The sequence below is a fragment of the Cricetulus griseus genome, chromosome 5 (assembly GCF_003668045.3).
Source record: "Cricetulus griseus strain 17A/GY chromosome 5, alternate assembly CriGri-PICRH-1.0, whole genome shotgun sequence".
In the NCBI taxonomy this organism is placed as follows: Eukaryota; Metazoa; Chordata; class Mammalia; order Rodentia; family Cricetidae; genus Cricetulus; species Cricetulus griseus.
This window is the reverse complement of record NC_048598.1, coordinates 143,529,331-143,548,324: the sequence shown is the minus strand read 5'-3', so window position 1 is coordinate 143,548,324 and position 18,994 is coordinate 143,529,331. Positions and strand designations below refer to the sequence as shown.

The 18,994-nt window shown below is 40.9% G+C and overlaps 1 protein-coding gene across 1 annotated transcript in view; it reads right to left on the bottom strand.

The window, feature by feature from the left end:
• Positions 1-17,759, bottom strand: part of Sec23a (Sec23 homolog A, COPII coat complex component) — a 57,169-nt gene extending 39,410 nt beyond the window's left edge. The window contains exons 1-9 of the mRNA XM_027419666.2: positions 17,604-17,759; positions 12,066-12,311; positions 9,539-9,596; positions 8,441-8,527; positions 7,337-7,573; positions 5,776-5,855; positions 4,730-4,874; positions 1,621-1,779; positions 592-707 (exon numbers count right to left, since the gene is read on the bottom strand). Coding sequence (XP_027275467.1) covers positions 592-707; positions 1,621-1,779; positions 4,730-4,874; positions 5,776-5,855; positions 7,337-7,573; positions 8,441-8,527; positions 9,539-9,596; positions 12,066-12,286 — 1,103 coding nt within the window. The 5' untranslated portion in view covers positions 12,287-12,311; positions 17,604-17,759. The remainder of the gene's footprint in view (positions 1-591; positions 708-1,620; positions 1,780-4,729; positions 4,875-5,775; positions 5,856-7,336; positions 7,574-8,440; positions 8,528-9,538; positions 9,597-12,065; positions 12,312-17,603) is intronic.
• Between the last annotated feature and the right edge of the window lie 1,235 nt (positions 17,760-18,994).

Here is an 18,994-nt window from a genome sequence, read left to right as displayed (position 1 = left end):
AGGCAGAGAAAGGATAAGCAGAGTTGGCGAGCAGAAAGAATAAGTAAGATGAGAAATTTAAGCTTGGGAGAAGAGAAGAAGGAGAGAACGAGGGAGAAAAAGAGGAACACACCCAGGGCAGGCAGCCACCAACCAGACAGACATGGAAGAAGCAGGAAAAGTAGGACATACAGAAAGAAAAGGTAAAAAGCTCTGAGGCCAAAGGTAGATAAAAAAAAAAAAAAAACAGGTTAACTTAAGTTAAAACAGCTGGCCAGAAATGAGCCTAAGTTAGGCCGAACATTCATAAACTAATAAAAAGTCTCCATGTCATGACTTTGGAGATGGTTGGTAGCCCAAAAGAAAAGCCTACAACAACATGATATCTCAAAAACACTACTAAAACAACTAAGTAACTAAAGAACTTGTGCCTTTATAATCCTGTCTTTTCAGAAAAAGAAAAATGTAACATGAGCTCTAAAGAAGACACAGCAAAGCTGTCAGCAAATGTTGTCATAAAGCTGCAAGACCATGAGTGAGCTTTCCATTTCCTAAGCTGTCAATGTTGGTTCACATTTGTAAGCAGTCACTACTAGCTATGCACATACATACCCAGTAAGGTTTGGGCAGCACTTCATCTCCAGGAGACCTGTCTGATCTAATGCACATGCGTAGATGTCAATAACATGCCCAGTCGTAGCAGCCCGATTAGCCAATGCTTCAAAATGCTACAAAAGATTTTGATTAAATCAAATATATAACCTAACTTTCCTATGAATCTTTTTCCTACTAACAAATCAAAACAATTTAAGAGTAAAAGAATAATTCATCATAATTTACATATGATCTAGTCTTATTTAATTTCCTATAGTTTCATAAAAATGATAAAATGACTTCTAGAAGTCTGACTTCTAGCCAGACATGTGACAGACATTGAAATCCCAGCACTGGGGAGGTTACAACAGGAAGATCATGGGTTGCACTATAGAGAAAGATTTTTGTCTCAAATAAATAAATAAAATCTGACATTTTAACATTCTTTGACTTAAAATCCATTATTTTTGTATATGCTCCTAAGCAAAACTAAACAGAGGTATATATTCTCTTCTTCAATACAAACAAAAAAGACAAGAGAACTCTTTTTCCTAGCTAAATCCATAGGCAAGCAACAAACACATCTGCAAAGAGAAAAAAAAAATAAGCATTTTTTGCAGCTTTAACAAAAAAAATCTGAAGTCAAATGAGAAACTCACTAACAGACAAAAGCACTCACAGTATCAAAAATTATGACATCAATTACTGTTAAAATATAACAATGAGCCGGGTGGTGGTGGTGCATGCCTTTAATCCCAGCACTCAGGAGGCCAGCCTGGTCTACAAAGTTATACAGAGAAACCCTGTCTTGAAAAATCAAAAAGAAAAAAATACATAACAATGACTATCAAAAAAATATCAAACAGTACTGCAAAATTAGACCAAAAATAAGAACAATAATAATAATAAGGGCATCAACAAGCAGAAACAATACCAAAGATTGAAGAATCATTTAGTGAAATACACATTTGCAAATCACTCCTAAAAATGTAAAGTTACACAAACAGAAAATAATTCACAAGAAAAAATACTGAATAAAAAAATTACCTTAGTTCCCTTTTTAACATATTTAGCATTATCCTTTTCAATGTCATGCCAGGATCTTATTGGTGTCTTTAATTCGTCTCCAACCACCATTCCAGGTCCCTGGGTAGCAGGACCACCAATGAACATCATGATCCGAGCACCAGTGTTGGGGAAAGTACACTATTGGAGAAAAGGAACTCATTCAAAAGTGTAAAGGATAACAACAAAAAGCAGGTAGATAAACTTGTCTCAAATAAATAAATTCTCATCACCTACATGGCAGCTCACAACTGCCTACAACTCTAGTTCCAGAGTAGATGACACCCTCTTCTGTCCTCCAAGAGCTGCTGCACACACATAGTACACATGAACTCTCCCTCTTTCCCTTTCTCCCTCCCACAACCCCCTTTACAGACACAAAAATAGACAGACAGACAGACAGACAGACAGGGTCTTACCAGATAAGTATAGTCCTCACACCCTTATCAAGGAAACTTCTCTTTGCAACAGAGAGACCATTACAGAAAACCACAACCAATCAAAATGCAGAGTGATAGAGTCCAGTCCCAACTGATACATCTACAACACAACTCCTACACCTTAGACTCAGGGGTCATTGTCGGGGACGGAGAAGAAAGATTTAACGAGCCAGAGGAACAGGAAGACTGTGTCTCCTAGAAATGTCAAAGAAGCTACACTTGGAAGGGGGAAAGCCCACACAGCCTCAACCACAAATAAAGAACTACAGACAGCTAAGGTATGCTGAGAGTAAGAAAAATAGTCTTCCCAAGGAAAAACATGCCAATTGGTTCTCCAATAAGCTCTGAAAACATACATACAAAAGAAAAAATAGACTTGAATTTGAAAGAAAATTAGGGGGTACCTGAGAGGGTTTGGAAGGAGAAGTGGGGAAAAGGAAATGATTGAATTATACAATTTTTTTAAAGAATTAAACAATTATTTAAAGCCAGGTGGCGGTGGCACACTCCTTTAATCCCAACACTTGGAATGCAGAGGCAGAAGGATCTCTGTTACACAAAGAAACCCTGTCTTGAAAAACACAGAAAGAAAGAAAGAAAGAAAGAAAGAAAGAAAGAAAGAAAGAAAGAAAGAAAGGAAGGAAGGAAGGAAGGAAGGAAGGGGGAGGAAAGGAGGGAGGGAGGGACGGAGGGAGGGACGGAGGAGGGACGGAGGGAGGGACGGAGGGAGGGACGGAGGGAGGGACGGAGGGACGGAGGGACGGAGGGAGAGAAAGAAAGATCTGGCTATAGGCAAGCCTGTAGAGAATTTTCTGGATGAGTGATTGATGTGAGAGGACCCAGCCTGGGTACACCCCTGGGCTGGTGGTTCTGGGTTCTATAAGAAAGCAGGTTGAGCAAGCCATGAGGAGCAAGCCAGTGAGCAGCACCCTCCATGGCCTCTGCATCAGCTCCTGCCTCCAGGTTCCCACACTGCTAGAGTTCCTGTCCTCAATGCTTTTGATGATGATCAACTGTTACATGGAACTGAGAGCAAAATAAACCCTTTCCTCCCCAAGTTGCTTTTGGTCACACGTTTCACTACAGCAATAGTAACCCTAACTAGGACAGTAGTACACATCTATAATCCCAGAACTCAGGAGACAGGCAGGAAGATTTCTGTGACATATTTTTTGAGTCGAAACAGCACTACACAGTGAAACCTTGTCTCAAGAAAAAAAAAAAAAAAAAAGGAAGGAATGAAAGAAAACTAATAAATATAATCCAAGAAAGGGCTACAGGAAGAAATCCCATGGGGCCCACCAGGTACTAGAATAAACTAACTGCAACAACCATCCTACTAACAGATTTCAAGAATAAAGAAAGATTACAAGTTGAACACCACCAGTCAGTGATGCAGTCAATCACCCTCCTGTAGTGAAGCTTCCATAACCAATCATGGGTGTGGGGGCACTGGAGAGATGGCTGAGTGTTACAAGCACTTGCTGTTCTTACAGAAGACCCACGCCTGGTTCCCAACACCCACACAGTAGTCCACAATCATCTGTAACTCCAGTTCCAAGGGAATCAATGCCTTCTTCTGGCCTCCATGGGCAACGAGGCATGCACATGATATACATACAGACATACATGCAGGCAAAACACTCATATATTTTTGTTTTGTAAAATTAAAAGAAATAAATCTTTAAAAAAAAATTGGGTTGGAGAGATGGCTTCCAGAAGAACCAAGTTCAATTCCCAGCAACTATGTCAGATGGCTCACAAACACCCATAACTCCAGCTCTTCCTCTGTCTGACCTCTGAGGGCACTTGTACTCAGATGCACACACACATCCACACAGACTCACACACACATAAATTTAAAATAATAAAAATAAATATCTTTTTTAAAAAATCATGTGATTTGGAGAGTTTCTGGATAGCTGAACCCATGCTGCTTCCTAGTGTGTGGTAGTAGAGAGGACATGCCCTTTCTCTTATATCTCAACTGTATGCATTTCTTCTATCAGGGTGTGGCTTTTATAACAGTCTTTACAAATGATACATAAGTAAAGGGTTCCCCTAAGTTCTCTGAGCCAGCCACTATAGCAAATTAATCAAACCTGAAATAACCAACTTATAGATAAAAGTACAAGTAACAACCTACTACTTGTTGAAGTAAACAGCAGATGCATGGAACTGAACCCTTAATCTGTGAGAACAAATGCTACTTCTGGTAGGTAGTATCAAAATTGCATTGATAGGACAAGCAGCTTATTTCTGCCACAGAATTGCCTGAAGTGTGGAACTTAAAAAAAAACAGAAAACAAAACAAATAAAAAACCATATTATACACTGATTACTGAATGAGAGAAGAGAAGAGCCACACATAGTGATGAATAGCTATAGTCCTACATACAGAAGCCTAAGAAAGGAGACTGCCATTAGGTCAAGTTCAGCACTAACTGAACTACACGGTGAAACAGAAGAAAAGGACAACAAAGATGGAGGCAGAGCAAGGAAGAAGAAAAGGATGAAAAGGAGGAAAGAAGAGAGCTAACGGGACACTTACACCAACCACCACCACCACGGTGTTTGCTCACACCTTTACTATTCACGCACACACACACACAGACTACTACATTTCAAAACTAAATTTTCATCATTACTACCTCAAGTAGTCCTACAGCTATAGAAAGTGCCACTCCTGAGGAACGCAAAGGTCTCTTTCCTTGTGGTACAGGCCAAGGGTCTCGCTGAAGTTCTCCCAGAAGATCTGTGAGATTCATGTCTATTTTCTGTACTGGCTGTAAGAATCTGCAAAAAACAGTAAACCAAAAGCCATTTTCTTAAAAACAGAGAAAATATTTGATACACAGCAGACCAACAATTCACAATTTTCAGTTTGCAGCAGAACGTACTGGAGTGTTTCTTTGAAAGCAGGTTGTTATTGGAGACATTGCTCAGTCAGAAAAGGGCTTATCTAGCAGGTATGAGACCCTAGGCTGGATCCCCAGAAATACACATACAAATATACACTCCAAGGGGTGAGGAAAAGAGAGGATACTGAGGAAGAAAAGGAGGCAAGGAGAGGAGGGAGAAAGAAATGAGTCAGGCATGGTGGTGCATGCCTGTAATCCCAGCACTAAGAAGGTGGAGGCAGGAGATCAAGAGATCAAGGTCATCAACTGCATACCTAGTCTAAGTCCAACCTGGCTATAGGAGACTGTGCCCCCAGAAAAAAAAAAAGCAGGGGCTATTACTAGGCCCCACACTATAGTCTGTTTATCACTCCCAATCATACCGCTGCTATAAACCAAGAAATCAATACAATTGCTATCAATTTTGTTTAAAGTTTTAAGGTTACTAACATAGTTAGAAGATACAATCAATTTTAGTAACAGCACCTCTGATTTGAAGTTTAAAGAAAAAGCTACCTGTAAAGGTGCCTTCAAACCACATAAAGGTTTTATGAACTTAAAAATTAAAAAAAACATCAAAACTAACATCATAATGATAAAAAGTGAACTATTTCAGAGAAAAAGGAAGTGCCTCAAAAAAGTATAGTTTGTTTTTAAAACTATATACTACCACAATCTAGCTATATCCCTAACAATGCTAAATATTACAGTATCACCTAGTGCCTTTGTCAAGTTGAGAGCATGCTATGTTTAAATACCTGCTTCAATTATAGAATTCTGTTTGCCATATTAATTACCTATTGGAAGGAGGTGGCTGCTGGACCTGAGGACCACGTGTGGCTTGAGTAACAGGTACTTTAGACAGCCCCAGCATTTCCTGTAAAGAGATGATTTTAGTGAGATTTCTTTATTTACTTCCACAATATTTGTCAACTTAAGATGTTCAAGATGCTATGCTACAAATTAGGAACACAAAATAAACATAAGGTCTCTTTCTCCAGAGTGGAGACTGAGCTCTCTCAGAAGCAACTCACCAGGAGAGAGCAAATACAAGGTATGATGGAGTGAAAAGGATGTTAATTTAGAAGTACTTCTTATCTAATGCAGTCAAAAATACATTAATGATTAACTTAAATATCTTTCTTCTTAACTTATATGTATTCATTCTTTTCAGCAACTATTATCTTAAACACCTAGCCTGTAGCAGGAATACAGTGTTTAAAAAAAAAATACTCTCTGCTCGCATGGTAGTTAAAACCTAGAAGAAAGAAATGAAATTATCTACTAAAGTAGTATAAAATCATAAGGAGAAAAAAATGAAGTTATCTAATCAAGTAGTGTAAAATCATAACTGCAGGATTATGAGTAAGGAATAAAGAGACATGGCTTAGCAGTTAAGAGCCTTGCAGCTCTTGCAGAAGACCAGAGTTTGATACAGCACCTCTATCAGCTGGCCCACATATCAGAATGCCAGCCTATATCAACCAATAACCTCAGCTCTAGGGAATCCAATGCCCACTTCTACCTTTGCAAGCACCTACACTCATGTGCATACATATATGTACATACACAAATACACACACACATACACACACACACTTTTTTTAATAAAAAAAAAATCTTTTTTAGCCAAGCAGTGGTGACACACCTTTAATCCCATCACTCGGGAGGCAGAGGCAGGTGAATCTCTGTGAGTTTGAGGACAACCTGGTCTACAAGAGCTAGAGCTACACAGAGAAACCCTGCCTCAAAAAAACAAAGCAAACAAAAACTGGGTGTAGTGGTACAAACCTGTAATCCACTACTTGAGTAATAGAGACTGGTGGGTGGATACCTGAGGCTTAATAGCCAGCCAGCCTAAACTAATCATCAAGCTCCAGACCAACAAGAGAGCCTGGCTCAAAAATAAACAAAAGACAAAAATAAAGTAGAGGGTGCCTGATGAATAACAATGTGTTAGGTTATGGTAAGGCCTACATACACATACACACACACACACCGTACACAGGCGCACACATATCCAAACACTAATTAAACAATGCACACAATGAAATCCTAATAAGAACATACAATGAAATTTTAACAAAGCCATTACAGAAATAAACCAGGTTAATAAATATGTGATCATGAAGAGATATCCAAGACACGCTATGAAAAGTGGAAAGTCTTCAATTTGTATGACAGCTAAATTATACAAGAAATAAAATTGATGTCAACACTGAAGTTAAAACCTTTTCATAAGGCAATTATAATAAAATGAATTTATCATGTTTTTTTAAACATACATGTCATCTAGAAAGTATTTATTAACATATATAGTACACAAAAGAATAGGTTGAGCACTCTGTTCTCACTCACCTGCAGTTGCTTGGCAGACAAATCCTTTGTTCCCCTGAAGACATAGCTTTTTGAAATGCCTTCACATCCAAGTTCATGAACCTGGACCATTCTCCCAAAAGTAATAAGTCCAACCAAAGCTGTAGGTGGTAAAAGACTCAATGACATCTGCATGGATTCCTTCAGAGCTTGTAAATCTTCATCTTCTATGCAAGTATCAACCACATAGAGAAATATCAAAGGCATCTGGGGGCCACGCTTTAAAAAAAAACACAGTAAAAATTGGATTTCTAAAGGCATCAACATTTTAGCACAATATTCAAGACAGTCAATTGCAGACAGAAGTTTCTGTCCCACCTGGTCCCGCAGCCATTTAGCCCCAAATAAACACATAGAGGCTTATATTAATTTAAAGTGTTTGGCTGATAGCTCAGGCTTCTTATTGGCTAGCTCTCTCTCTTAATTATTAACCCATTTCTATTAGTCTGTGTATCTCCACATGGCCTTGGCTTACCAGTGATGCCTGTGTCTCTTTCTTCTTTGACAACTACACAGCATCTTCTCCCTGACTCCACCTACTATCTTTCTTTTTTTTTGTTTTTGTTTTTGTTTTTGTTTTGTTTTTCAAAATACGGTTTCTTATGTAGCCCTGACTGTCCCGGAACTAGCTCTTTATACCAGGTTGGCCTCAAACTAACAAAATCTTCTTATCTACCACCTTTCTTTATCCCTGTTTGATTTCCTGTCTGGATAGCTCCTGCCTGTCCATTGGTCAAAACAGCTTAATTCATCAGCCAATAAGAGAAACATACATTCGCAGAATACAGAAGGACATCCCCACCAGTCAATCAAGAACTAATTAAAATGCAAATAGAGAAATATTAATATGTGCATACAATGGAATTCTAATAGAGTCATTATAGAAATGAAACAGGTTATACTTGTGGTCTTGGAGAGAGATCTAAGACCCAGCACTAAGTTTAAAGGGCTGACAAGGTAACTCGGCAAGTAAAAGCACTTGTGGCACAAGCATGACAACCTGAGTCCATCCCCAGAACCCACAGTGGAAGAAGAGTATTGACTTCTGCAAACAGTTTTCTTCAATACCCACTCTTATGTTCTTACCAGAACTACATATTCAATGCTTGAAAACTGGGGTAAAAGCTCAGCAGGCTGATTCAGTTCAGATATCCCAGCATATGTAGGTGGAAACTGCAAACAGAAAAACAAACAAACAAAAAATGTTACCAAATTATTGGTAATTTGGTAACAGTTTACAGAAATAAGACTGTAAACTCAAAATTATTTCCCCAATATTTTAAATTTTTGTCTAAGTTTTTGTTATTGTTATTGTTGTTGTTTGTTTTTTATTTAAACTTGAAATCATTTCCTCATCATTTAAATTTTTGCCTGGGTTTTTGTTGTTGTTGTTGTTGTTGTTGTTGTTGTTGTTGTTGTTTTATGCAGCCCTGGATGTCCTGGAACTCACTATGTAGACCAGGCTGGTCTCATTTAATTATTAAAAAGGTATTTTCAGTGGGCTGGAGTGACAGCTCAGTGATTAAGAGCACTGGCTGCTCTTTCAGAGGACTTTGGTTCAATTCCCAACACCCACACGGTGGCTAACCACCTTCGTAACTCCAGTTACAGGTACCGACACTTTTTTTAAAAAAGGGTATTTTCAGGCTGGTGTGATGACTCAGTGGCTAAAGACTCTTACTTCTAACCCTAACTACCTGAGTTTGATCCCTGGAGCGCATACAGTATAAGGAGAGAACCAAATCACTCAAGTTGCCCTCTGACCTACACATTCTCACCATTGCACATACACACCCACCCACACATGACCAATAAATGTAATGAAAAGAAAGATTCTTTTGTTATAACTATTTTTTTTAAACTCAGATAATGCTGGGATGCATTTCTTTTTTCTTTTCTTTTCTTTTTTTTTTTTTTTAGATTTTTATTTATTATGTATACAACATTCTGCTTCCATGTATATCTGCACACCAGAAGAGGGCACCAGATCTCATAACCGATGGTTGTGAGCCACCATGTGGTTGCTCGGAATTGAACTCAGGACCTCTGGAAGAACAGTTGGTGCTCTTAACCTCTGAGCCATCTCTCCAGCCCTTGTTATAACTATTTTATCCTTTTTGACATAAGCATCCCCTATGTGAGCACTACTACAACATTAGCATCTGTAAGAGATGTTGTCCTTACCTGATTCCTTTGGTAACAAAAGTTGCAAGCCCAGAGTTTTGCTCGATAATCCACTTGACTGTTTTAAGAAAAGACAGATTAGTTAGGCTATGTTTCAATTCAATTTTACAAGGACCTTAATTTAAATAAAATTAATTTCATTAAAAGGCATGAGTGGGATAAAAATTGATGATCCTGTTAAATTTTTGTTTAAATTAGATATAAAGAAAAAGAGGAAGCTCAAGATGAGACATATAAGACATGTTAACCAGTTTATTATAGGCCCAGCAGAGTAGGGAGACTAAGAGAGAAGAGGAACAGGGGTAATGACTAACCGCCATGGCCGGTCACCATAGAGAAAGAGAGATAAAAGAAGCAGAAGCAAACATAGAAGAGGAGAAGAGTAGAGAGTGTAGAGAGAGAAGTATAGAGAGAGTAGAGAGCAAGTGTAGAGAGAGAGAGGTGTAGATAGAGTAGAGAGCATAAATGGGCAGGGTCTGTCTTTTAAAGGGGTCCTCTGCACCTGCATGCAGACTTAGTTCCCATGGAACCCTGGACTGACCAGGGTACTGCCTGTTCCGCCAGGTAACAGGGGCAGCCAGCATAATGCCTGAACCTTTCAGATCCAAGTGATTTGCTTTATACTGGGGGCATGAGGGGTTGAACCCAGGGTCTCATACATTAGGCAAACACTTACCACAAAACTAAACTGTACCCTGAGAACAAGTTTTTTGGGTTTTATTTTTGCTAAAACATCCAGGCTGACCTAGAATTCACAACCCTCAAATCTTTAGAATTATAGGCCTCTACTACCACACCCAGCTGAAAATACTATTTAAATAGCAATAATAAAGATTAAAGAGTCAGCAAGATGGCTCTTGGGTCAAAGTGCTTGCCAAGAAAGCCTAACAACCTCAGTTCAATTCCCAGAGCCATGGTAGGAGAGAACCAACTCCCAAAAGTTGTTCTCTGACCTCCACACATTAGCACCACACATGTGCATGTGCACACCTGCATGCGCGCACGCACACACACACAAACTGGGATTTCCAGAGAATGTGCTTGGAGCAGCTACTTTAAAGAAGAGCCTTCTTAGTAAGCATGGTAGTGCATACTTGCAATCCTAGTACTTGGAGGACAGATGCAGAACTGCATGCAGCAAGTTCAAGGCTAGTCTGGCCATATAACAAGTTCCAGGCCAGCTGGGGCTACATATTGTCTTACAATACATAAATCAATATCAACAAAGATAGTAACAAATCAGAACAAAGAAGATCCTTCAAAACTTGAAGAGCAGTCTGAAGGAAAAGAAGCCAGTGACAGGAAAGCTGGAGCCAAAGCAATATATGAAGAACTAACAAATACTTGCAAAGTTCCAGGCTATACGTAAAGTTGGTATGCTCAAGGCTCAGAAAGAGAAAAGATGTTAAGATGTTACACCAATCAGAAAAGCTGGATAAGCCCAGCACTAGCAAACACCAAGAAAAAAAAAAAACTAAGACTCCACAATGCTTTGGAGGTAAAACTGACTACATTCACTAGCAAACTAGATTGTAGAAAAGTCAAAAGAGAAATTTAAAAATGTTTCCTGAGATTTTTGCCTTAGAAATAATAGCACCAGCCTGTCGGTGGTGACTCACACCTATAATCCCAGCACTCAGGGGGCAGAGGCAGGCAGATCTCAAGGCCAGCCTGGTCTACAAAGCAAATTCCAGGACAGCCAGGACTGCTGCTACACAGAGAAACCCTGTCTGGTAAAGCAAAAAAGAAAAAATAAAAGAAAGAAAAAAAATAATAGCACCTTCTGAATATTACACTAACTCATTTATGACTTTTCCAAGTCATGAGATGAGTTCATATTTAGACAGTTCATACATACTAATAAGATACAATAGTTTTTTTAATTCATACTGCATAGATTATTCAAACAGTATAGATTTCATTTTAGCAATTTTTTATTTTATTTATTTATTATGTATACAACATTCTGTTTCCATGTGTATCTGCACAACAGAAGAGGGCACCAGATCTCATAACGGATGGTTGTGAACCACAAAGTGGTTGCTGGGAATTGAACTCAGGACCTCTGGAAGAGCAGTTGGTGCTCTTAACCTCTGAGCCATCTCTCCAGCCCCCGGATACAATAGTTTTTATAATGATGTTTGTATCTGGTCTCTCCACATCAATAATTCATTATAACTAGAATACTAAAATTTAAGCTTTTGGGATTTCTTTGACTATAACTCTAAATAGAAAAAATGGAATTCTTTACATAAATGAATAAGAAACAATCTATTATCCTTTTCTTTTTGTTGAGATGATCTCATGCAGCCTCGGTTGGCTTTGAATTTGCTATGGAGATGAAAATAATCTTGAACTTCTGATCTCCTGCCTCCATTCTCTGAGCACCGAGATCACAGGAGTATGCTGGTTTATGTGAATTGGGGAACTAAACCCAAAATTTTGAGTGTGCTAGGTAAGTACTCTATCAACTGAGCTAAATCCCCTAGTAGAAATTACAGTATTTCTTTCTATGTATTTTAATTACCATAAAGGATTCAAAACTGCTCGGCAAGTTGTCCTACTGCACAAGACAGGCTCGTACTGAATGGGTGGTAAGTCAGGTCTCTCCTTTAGAGGTGTAAACAGGGCTGCGACCGGAACAACCATTCTCGTAGCTTCCAGCCGACTAGATGGCCAAACATTCCAACTGAACCGGACCCCATCTCGTTCTTCATTTTGTTGGATAAATTCCAAATAGGTTGTCATTGTAGTGCTTGATCCTTATTTGTTTCTGAAACATAAATTAAAAGATACTTAAAAATCCAGAAGCCTCATAAGAAACTCAAAGTAAATATGTTTTCCTACCTTCAGCAATACTGACACATTAAAAAGTATGAGCAAACAAAAACAGAGTAATTCCTCATAATAATTCAGCTCTACAAAGTCTAATGCTCGTGAGGTTTAGTAAGAGGAACTTTCACTCTTAAAACTATTGACAAGATAAGATGGCTCAGTGGGGTAAAGGCACTTGATGCCAAGTCTGATGACCAAAGTTTGATCCCTGGGATCCACGTGATACAAGAAGAGAACCGAGTTGTCCTCTGACCTCCAAATGTGTGTTATGCACACAATGAACCACATGTACTTAGTCACACACAAAAGAGATAAATGTAATAAAATTTAAAAAATAAAAAACTATGACAAATATATAGTAAGTACCCTTTTTATTTATTTAAATGTGTATAGAGGGAAAAGAACAAAAAGGGAGTAGAGATCTAGACCCTGATTCCTGTCATCATCTTTGTAAGTTATGTAACTCTCATAAATTTACAAAATCATAAAACTCTAAAACATACATACTTTTTAATTCAAAAATGACAAGTTCTCATCTGACTTTCCAGAGGAGGGGACTTAACAGTATTTCTGCTAACAAGATAGCTTGTCCTGAAACTAGGTAGAGAATACTAGTGGCATGACTAACAAAATGCCTCTTATGTGGTCCCCCAGAATTTACGTATCACAGAGCCCCTCATAGAAACTGAATCCCAACTTGTGAATGCCTTTTGAGATATAAAATTTTAACATAATATTTTAAAATCACAGTTTAGGCTTTCTGGTTATTGTTTGTCACTGTCATTGTTTTGAAAGAGTCTCACTATATAATCCAGGTTATCCAGAAAATGTCCATCCTCCAGCTGCAGTCTCCCAAGTGCTGGGATAAGTGTGTCTCCACAACCATGTATCTTATCACTTTCTAGCTGGCTGGCTCAGATGCTGGCATTTCCATCTATAGTACTGCCCTCGGGCTCTTAAACTGCAAAGACTGGTTAGTCATGAATGGAAGCCAAAAAATTTAAATGCACAAAAATATAGAATTCCAAGTACTAATGCAACAATAATGAAGGAAATCAGGCTAAAAGAACTGAGGCTGGAGAAATGGCAATAGTTAAGAACACTCACTGCTCTTTGCAGAGGACCTTGGTTTAGTTTTCAGCACCCACATTGCAGCTCACAGACATCTATAACTCCAGTTCCAGGGACTCTGATTCTTTCTTCTGGCCCCCAAAGACATCAGGCATACAAGTAATGCATAAACATACAAGCAGACAAAGTACCCATACACATTTTAAAAAGAAAAAACGTAAAGAGGCAGGAGGTAGTTCAGTGATTAAGACCACTGGCTGTTGGGTGTAATTCCTAGTGTCCACATGGCAGCTTACAACCTGAGTCTGTAACTCCCATATCAGGGGATCTAGCATCCGCTTCTGGCATGTCAGGGCAACAGACACACAAGTGGTGCACAGATATTCACACAGGCAAAACCCCGATACATATAAAAACAAAATGTTTTTCAATTAAGTTTAAAAACAGAATTGAAAATCATGGACCTACATTGTCAGAAAAGAAAATATGGATGTTAAAGTACTGAAAAGGATGGAGGGAAAAGAAACTGATTTTAAATGAATGGCATTGTTGGCTTTATTTTTAAAAGACTCCAGAAAATTATACCGCCTTTTCTGCTATGTGAGAACACACTGCAAAGTACCACATACACACCAGAAAGCAGGTCTTTACCAAACACACAATATAGCATCTTGATTTGGGATTTCTTCTAAAACTGAAAAATAAGTTTCTAGTCAATAAAAAAATGCTGATAAGACCAAGTTGAGAAAGGGTTTAGATGTTGCCACACCTCAGATTATTCTGTGAACTATCCGTCACTGATGGATGAAGTTGCTGGAAACCACCAAGCTTGAAGGACTTCCCATCTGTTGCTGTCCTGTGTGCTAGCCTGTCTCCTTGGAAAGAGAAGCAACAAACCCATCTGGTATAATTAGCAAAGAGAGGCATGATGGTACATGCATGCAACCCCAGCACTAGGGGAGGCTGAGACAGGAGGACTGCTGTAACCTGGACTACAGGTTGACAGAGTAAGACCTTGTCTCAAATAAATAAATAAATAAATAATAAAAAGCTAAAAGTAGTGGGAGAAAAGAAACTGAGCAAAGACCATAAGACAATGGTTACATAAATAAAAATCTTCAATTGCTTCCCCTTCCCCCTCCTCTTGGTTAGAATGCAGACTACACGTGGTAGTCTTTTTGCTTGTTTGTCTGTTTGTTTAAGGGTTATAAGAGTAAACACATTTTTCTTTGGATCCTCAATAATGTTTAAAGTATAACGAGATCCTGAGATCCGGACTTAGCTCCCTCTCAATGAGAAAGATTAAAAGACCCAAACGAATTCACACTTATGCAAGAGCCAGGTTTAAGTTTCTATGGCAGGTTGAGAACTGGATTTTTTTTAAAGCATGTTCCATCTAGAGTCTTTTTTAAAATTATTTACTTGTTTTTATTTTATGTGCATCGTTGTTTTGCCTACATGTACGTCTGTGTGAGGGTGTCGGATACCTTAGAACTGAGTTATAAACAGTTGTGAGATGCCACATGGGTGCTGGGGATTAAACCCTGGTCCTCTGGAAGAGCAGCCAATGCTCTTAATGGCTGAGTCATCTCTCCAGCCTATGGACTGGAGTCTTAATTTCACATGCTTATATCTTATTAGAACATATGAAATTTCACCTGAGTGATATTTGAGTACAATTTCCCTTTCCTCGGTTGTTTTCTCTGCTCAAAAATCATATTCAGTCACTGATATCCATTGTACTTCTTAACATTTTCACTTTCCAGCAATCTTCTGAAGCAAGTTGTACCTGTCCTTACTTGGACTAGTTACATGGTCACATACAACACTTCCTTACTTTCAAAAGTAGTAACTGCTCAAGCTTAAAATCACAAATCCCATCACAAAAGTCCTGTCACAAATTTCTTTGATGTGGTGACATTATTTGGCAAGCACTTTATTACTTAGTATTAACATTAGTCTAAAAATATAAAACGTTGGCACACAACTTTAATCCTAACACTTGGGAGGCACAGGCGGGTGGATCTCGTCAGTTCCAGGCTGCCTTAGGGAGACCGTCTTGAAAGCACATACACACACACACAGAGAGAGAGAGAGAGAGAGAGAGAGAGAGAGAGAGAGAGAGAGAGAGAGAGAGAGATGCAGATTTAACACTCATCTTTTTATATAAAAAAAGTGATATAAGACACAAAAGGCCATTCTAAAGAAATGTCACATTTTTTCAACAGTTTACAGCACTGAAAGCTATTTTATTAATTTATCCTGGTAGAACAAAAGCATCATGTCACTTTATTGCAGCCCAGCAAATATTTTCCTATAGTATCTTGAAAGTCGTTCCCTAGTTTTTTTCTAGTCCAATTTTAATCTCCTTATGCATTCCTAATTGAAAAACATAACAAATTGTAAATAAAGTCCCTTAGTTATTTGCTATCATTGTACCTCTCTACATTTCAGCTGAAATTTTTTCTTTTATATCTATTTATTTCATTTTTTGCCTGCATGTGTGTCTGTAAACCATGTGTACAGTGCCTGTGGAGGCCAGAAGAGGGCAGTGGATGCCCTAGGAATGGATGGAATTACAGATGTTTGTGAGCCACCGTGTGTGGGGGTGTGCGCAGGCGCACATGAGCACAGAGCTAAGCTTGAACACAGGTCCTGGCTTCTCCCTCTCCCTGGATCCTGGGAAACCTTGCCCGGTCCCTGCACCCAACTTCTATTCTTCTCCCACCCAGTGGTTTCCCCCTCAGCACCCACCTGTCACTCCATGCCAGCGCTCTCCTCGGCCTGTGCCTTCTCCCATCTGCCTGTTACTTCGCACCAGCCCTCTTCTCGACCTGTGCCTTCTCCTTGGGGAACCTTTCCTGGTTTCGGGCCTCTCTAATCCTCCTGCTCTCTCCCCACCCCAGGATCGCTCCTTTCTGACACCTGTCAAAGGTTGCATGGCTGCATAAGGGCTGTGCATGCAGGAACTATGCGGAACTGGGGCCGCACAGAGCTGGAATACAACAGCTCCATGACTCCAGTTTCAACCGCCCCAGCTACTGAGACTCTTCTAAACGAAGCCTGCTGCCTGTTCTTCTCTCTCCTTCTTCTTCTTCTTTCCATTTCTGCCCCCTTCCCTTTGCCCCCTTTCCCAAATTAACTCTATGTGGCTTTGTTGAAGTTTGGTGGATCGTGTTTCTCCCGCACAGAAGCTGCAGCAAACGAACAACAGCAGGTCCTCTGGAAGCGCATCCCACTGCTTGCTCTTAACTTCTGAGCCACCTTCCCAGCCCCAGTTGTAAAGTTTTCAATGAAATGAACTGAGTAACAAATGTTCTGCTCTTGGGCAATAAACTACTCTGGCCTTCAGTTTTCACATCAGTTGGATGAGAAATTTGGGTAATAAAACCATAGGTCTTAGAAACAAAAGCCAATGGGCTCTTGAAGATACTGGAAGGAAGGGATGTTTTATATGCATTTGTATTTAAATCTCGTTAAGCGAATAAGTCTAGTTATCCGCGGCTTAGGGTGGGCTTGTGTTAAGACACAGCATGACAAGAAGTTTGGGTGAGGCGAATTAAATACCTCCTCTTTAGTCTTACCTATGCATTTACTACAACTCTTACTCTTGCTTTTTTCCACAAACAGTAAAGTTCTACCGACAGAATGAATGCCCAGAGTGCGGTACTGCTCAGTTCTGAGATGTGATCATTAGCAATGGGCCCAAGGCATTAGCGTTTCCTGGCACTTTTCTCCTTAACCTTTATTAGGCCCAGGGCAGAATTACGGGTGATGTAGTCACCTGGGTTCAAAGTCTAGGGCGCTCCTGATCAAGTCAAGAACGAACCTAGAGGCCCCGGGGCCCAGGAGCCTTGGGCAGGGATGGGAAAGCCTGTCATCCAGGAGGTGGCGGTGGGTGCAGGGCCGGCTGCTCGGGCCGCCCTTCCCCACCCCGCTCCCACGCTCCCACCTAAACTAGGAGGACAGGAGATGAGGGCGCTCGGTCGCCGTGACAGGCTCAGTGCTCAGCGCTCTCGGGCCGGCACAGCCTCCGGCGCGCCTCACAGCTTAGGCTGGGGCACAGCGAGCACAGACAACACCGTCCTAAGACCCCGGCCCGCTGCCCGCCTCCCGGCCCGGGGAAAGCTGAGGAGGCGGCAGCGACGCCAGTCCTTACCACCGCACCTTCCCACGAGCTCCGCGCCGGCCGCAGCCTCCGCCTTGCAAAGTCAGTCCCCTCCGCCGCCCCGGAGCAGCCGTGGCACGGCAATGAGGGGCGGCGCCGTCCCGCCCCCGGCCTCCAGGAGGGCCTCGGCCTGGACAATATGGCTGGTACAGCCTCTGCCACGTCAAGGTGGGAGGAGGCGAGGCGGGGCGAGCAGCGGATGGGCGGGGCGCGAGAGAGGCAAGGGGCGGGGCCGTCCCGGAAGGGGCGGGGCGCGCGGGTGGTAATGGGCGGGATGAGTGGCGGAAGGGTTAGAAGAGGAGTAATAAAGAAGGTGGGGCCAGCGAATAAATCCTAGGAGCCCAAGCGAAGGGCGGGGATAACTCAGGAAGGGGCGGGGCGAGCGGGAGGCAATAGGCGGGGAGGGGCGGGGCGGGGCGGGGCGGGCTGCAGAAAGGGTGTAACCGGTGTGATAGGCGTTGGGACGTGGCGGAAAGGCCGCTGCGGCCAAGTTACCCGGGTCAGGAGTCTAGGCTTGATATTCACGTTAAAATACCCGACTGGGACATCTCTAGGAACGGGAAGAAAATGCTTCAGTTAACCACCAGATGGAGCTTTGGTGTCTACTGTTTGTTTGAATGGTTTCCAGCTCTCTAGCATATAAAAAAAGCTCTTGCAGGGTTTGTATTTCTTTTTTCTGACGGATTTGATCCGTGCGTTCAAACGGAGAAAGAACAAGGGACTAGCCAACAATACTTGAAGTATTCACTGAAAAAAGATGCCCAGGTTCTTCTACTTTTGAATTTTGGTCAGCGTGTTAAGAACCCATGAAATGGCTCAGCCAGTGAACTCGCTTGTCGCAGAAATCACAAGGTGGAAGGAGAGAGCCTACTTGCCAAAGTTTAGTTGTCCTCTGACCTCCGCACACAAACAAACACAAAAAAAATCGTAATTTTACACTTTCAAGTGTCTCTCTAGGCTGCTGGTGGCTGCTCATTCCTGCAATCCTAATAGTCGGGGGGGGGGGCAGGCCAGCTTAAGTTACACTGCAAACTGTAGATCCTTCTGAGACACCGTCTCAAAACCCTAAAAATTATCCATGTGTGATACTTGGTCCATTCCTATAATCCCAGGGTCAAGGAAGCTGAGGCCGGAGGATGAGGTTTGAGAGCCACTTGAGCTACTTAACGGGTTCCAGAATAGCCTGAGCTACCACCACTAAGATGCTATCCGAAAAAGAAAAAAAAAAATTAAGGTCTCCATCCATACACTTTATGTCAATTTTGTTCCCCGCGAATCCCAGAAAGACATCACTCTCTTGAAAGGGTTGTAAGATTTAGACGAATTCAGCTGCGGTTGAATTCTTTAGAACTCTAAAAATGATAGTTACAGCAATATTGTCC